The sequence below is a fragment of the Pagrus major genome, chromosome 1 (genome assembly GCF_040436345.1).
Source record: "Pagrus major chromosome 1, Pma_NU_1.0".
NCBI classification, from domain to species: domain Eukaryota; kingdom Metazoa; phylum Chordata; class Actinopteri; order Spariformes; family Sparidae; genus Pagrus; species Pagrus major.
The window spans coordinates 701,450-703,949 of NC_133215.1; the positions used below are offsets into that span (position 1 = coordinate 701,450).

General features: G+C 44.2%; 1 protein-coding gene across 1 annotated transcript in view; it reads left to right on the plus strand.

Moving 5' to 3' along the window:
- LOC140995713 (transmembrane protein 121-like) overlaps positions 1 to 897 on the plus strand; it is a 996-nt gene extending 99 nt beyond the window's left edge. Inside the window, exon 1 of the mRNA XM_073465794.1 lies at positions 1 to 897. This exon is cut by the window's left edge and continues 99 nt beyond it. Within this exon, the coding sequence (XP_073321895.1) occupies positions 1 to 897 (897 nt within the window).
- Positions 898 to 2,500: the final 1,603 nt, after the last annotated feature.

Genomic DNA, 2,500 nt, shown 5'->3' on the forward strand with positions numbered 1-2,500 from the left:
CAGAATCCTGGTCCCAGGAGGATCGGCGTGTGCGTCACCGTGCTGGCTGGAGACGCGTGTTTCCTCATCGTGCTGCGATACGTTGCCGTCTTGGCCGGGTCGGAGGTGCACACGGCCAGGCGAGGCTACGCCATGATCCTCTGGTTCTTCTACATATTCATTCTGGAGATCAAGGTGTACTTCGTGTATCAGAACTACAAGACTCAGGATGTGAGTGCAGATGCAGAGGCGACAGACTCGGGTGTGTCCAGGAGAGCTCTGACTCTGCTGCTGTCGGTCTGCATGCCCATCGTGTTCATAACGCTGGCAGCGATAGATCATCTGGAGTACTTACGGTCGTATAAGAAAAGAGAAGAGATCCGTAGTCGTCTGTTCTGGGTGGTGGTGGACCTCCTGGACGTCGTAGATGTTCAGGCCAACCTGTGGGAGCTTCAGAGGGAAGGGCTCCCCCTGTGGGTGGAGGGACTGATGTTTTTCTACTGCTACATCCTTCTGCTGGTGCTGCCCTGCGTCTCTCTGAGTGAGATCAGCATGCAGGGGGTGAACATCGTCCCGCACAAAATGATGCTCTACCCCATCCTCAGTCTGGCCACCATCAACGTCATCACCCTCCTGATCCGTGGAGGAAACCTGCTGATATATGGGGACGTCCGGGTGTCTGGGATCATGATGGGCAAGAACGTGATCGCTATCGTTGTGAAGAGCTGCAGTCTGGCGCAGTACAGGAAACACCAGCCGGCGTCTCCTCCTGCAGATCGAGGAGCTGAGATGCAGAAGAACTCTGATGTTCAGATGTCCAACACCCAGCAGGTGGTGCTGCCCAGAGTCGTGGTCGAGGACTTCACCACCATACCAGAGGAAGAGGAGGAGAGTGATGAGGGATGTGAACAAACGTGAGAGGAGGACGAGACAAGGCAGCAGGAAACCAAACACCCCTCCACAATAAAACACACAGATGAACAAGAAGGAGTCATGGACTGTTCACAGACTCACAGTCAAAACCTTTCTCAGGAAATTTCTAGACTTTTCAACACATTCTCACTCCCAGCTCCTCTCATACAGCAGCCTGGTCACCGGCCTTACGCCTCAAACTATGACGCTCTACCTGCACCTGGTGTCGTGAGGGTGTCGCGGTCGACTTACCAACAATACATAAAATACATCCTCTACACTAAAACACAACATATCTACGTTGTGGTGAAGAAGCTTCCAGTAAATGATATACAATACCTGAGTTGTCATCGGCACGTTGTTCGTCCCTTGATGTCGTCTGGGAAAGACTGTGTGGTCACAGTCTCATCAGCCCTGTCAATCATTCGATGAACACGCCTCCCAGAGAGACCCGAGGCAGAAACACAGCGTGTTTGTGTGAGATCTGGAAAACTGATAAATAATCGAAGGCTGTGTTTCTGATATTTTGTTCACCTCATGACTTCACAAACGAAGCAATAAAATCACTCAAATCTGATCTGATCCAGTGGAAATAACTATTATCACATAAGAGATGATATTATTATTATAATTATTATTTATGTCTTTATTACTATTTTTATGGTTATTTGTCTTTATTATTGTTATTATCATTTATTACATATTGTTATTATTTATGTATTTATTATTATTTGTTCTATTTTTATTGTTATTAGTGTTTATTTATTATTCATTATTATTATTATTGTTAATAATTAATGTACATGAGACTGTTGTATTATTATATGTTAACTCCACGATGGCTCCAGACATGGACACTTCACAGTTCAGTCATGAACTCGATGTCTTCAGTTTGTGTGGTCCTCACTTGTGAAAGCTGTCGGCTGGTGAACAGACAACAGAGCGACAGAGAAGACGAGCCGAATGTTCAGCTGCTGAGTGAGAAGCTGCAGTGACACAGTTTGACCACAGGGTGGCAGCAGAGGTTTGAAATGTCACGCCAAATTAATTTTCTGCACGTAGAAACAAAACTGAGGAAAAAACAGAAGAGTGAGATTCTCATGATGTTCAGAGCAGCAGACAAGAACAGAAACACAATCTATTCTTTCTTTAATCACATGAAAGTCGTCACATGACGGAGGCGATTTATTGTTTGTTAAAAGTCAAGTAACTGTTAACTAACGTTTATTTCACTAAACATTCACCATCTATTCAGGTTTTACTTCACCCAACTGCAAAAACTCAAAATGTAACCGAGTTACATCTGTTAACTTTGTCTTCATACTTAATATAGGACGTCCTCGTCACTGAGGTACAGGACACGAGCAGAAACAACTTCTATTCAACTATGTTTATCTAATCTTTACGATATTAATGAGGTAATAACACAAACCGTCTCCATCAGTGAATAAACAAGCTGCTCTCAGAGGAAACACTGTTTGAAGCTAGAAAGGTGGCAGGGTCCGCCACATATAAATAAAGTAAAACAGTATAAATAGTGTTGTCCTTTAAGGTCAGTTTGTTTATTCAGTCATGAAAACAAAGAGAGTTTGTTTATTTAGATTGTTTA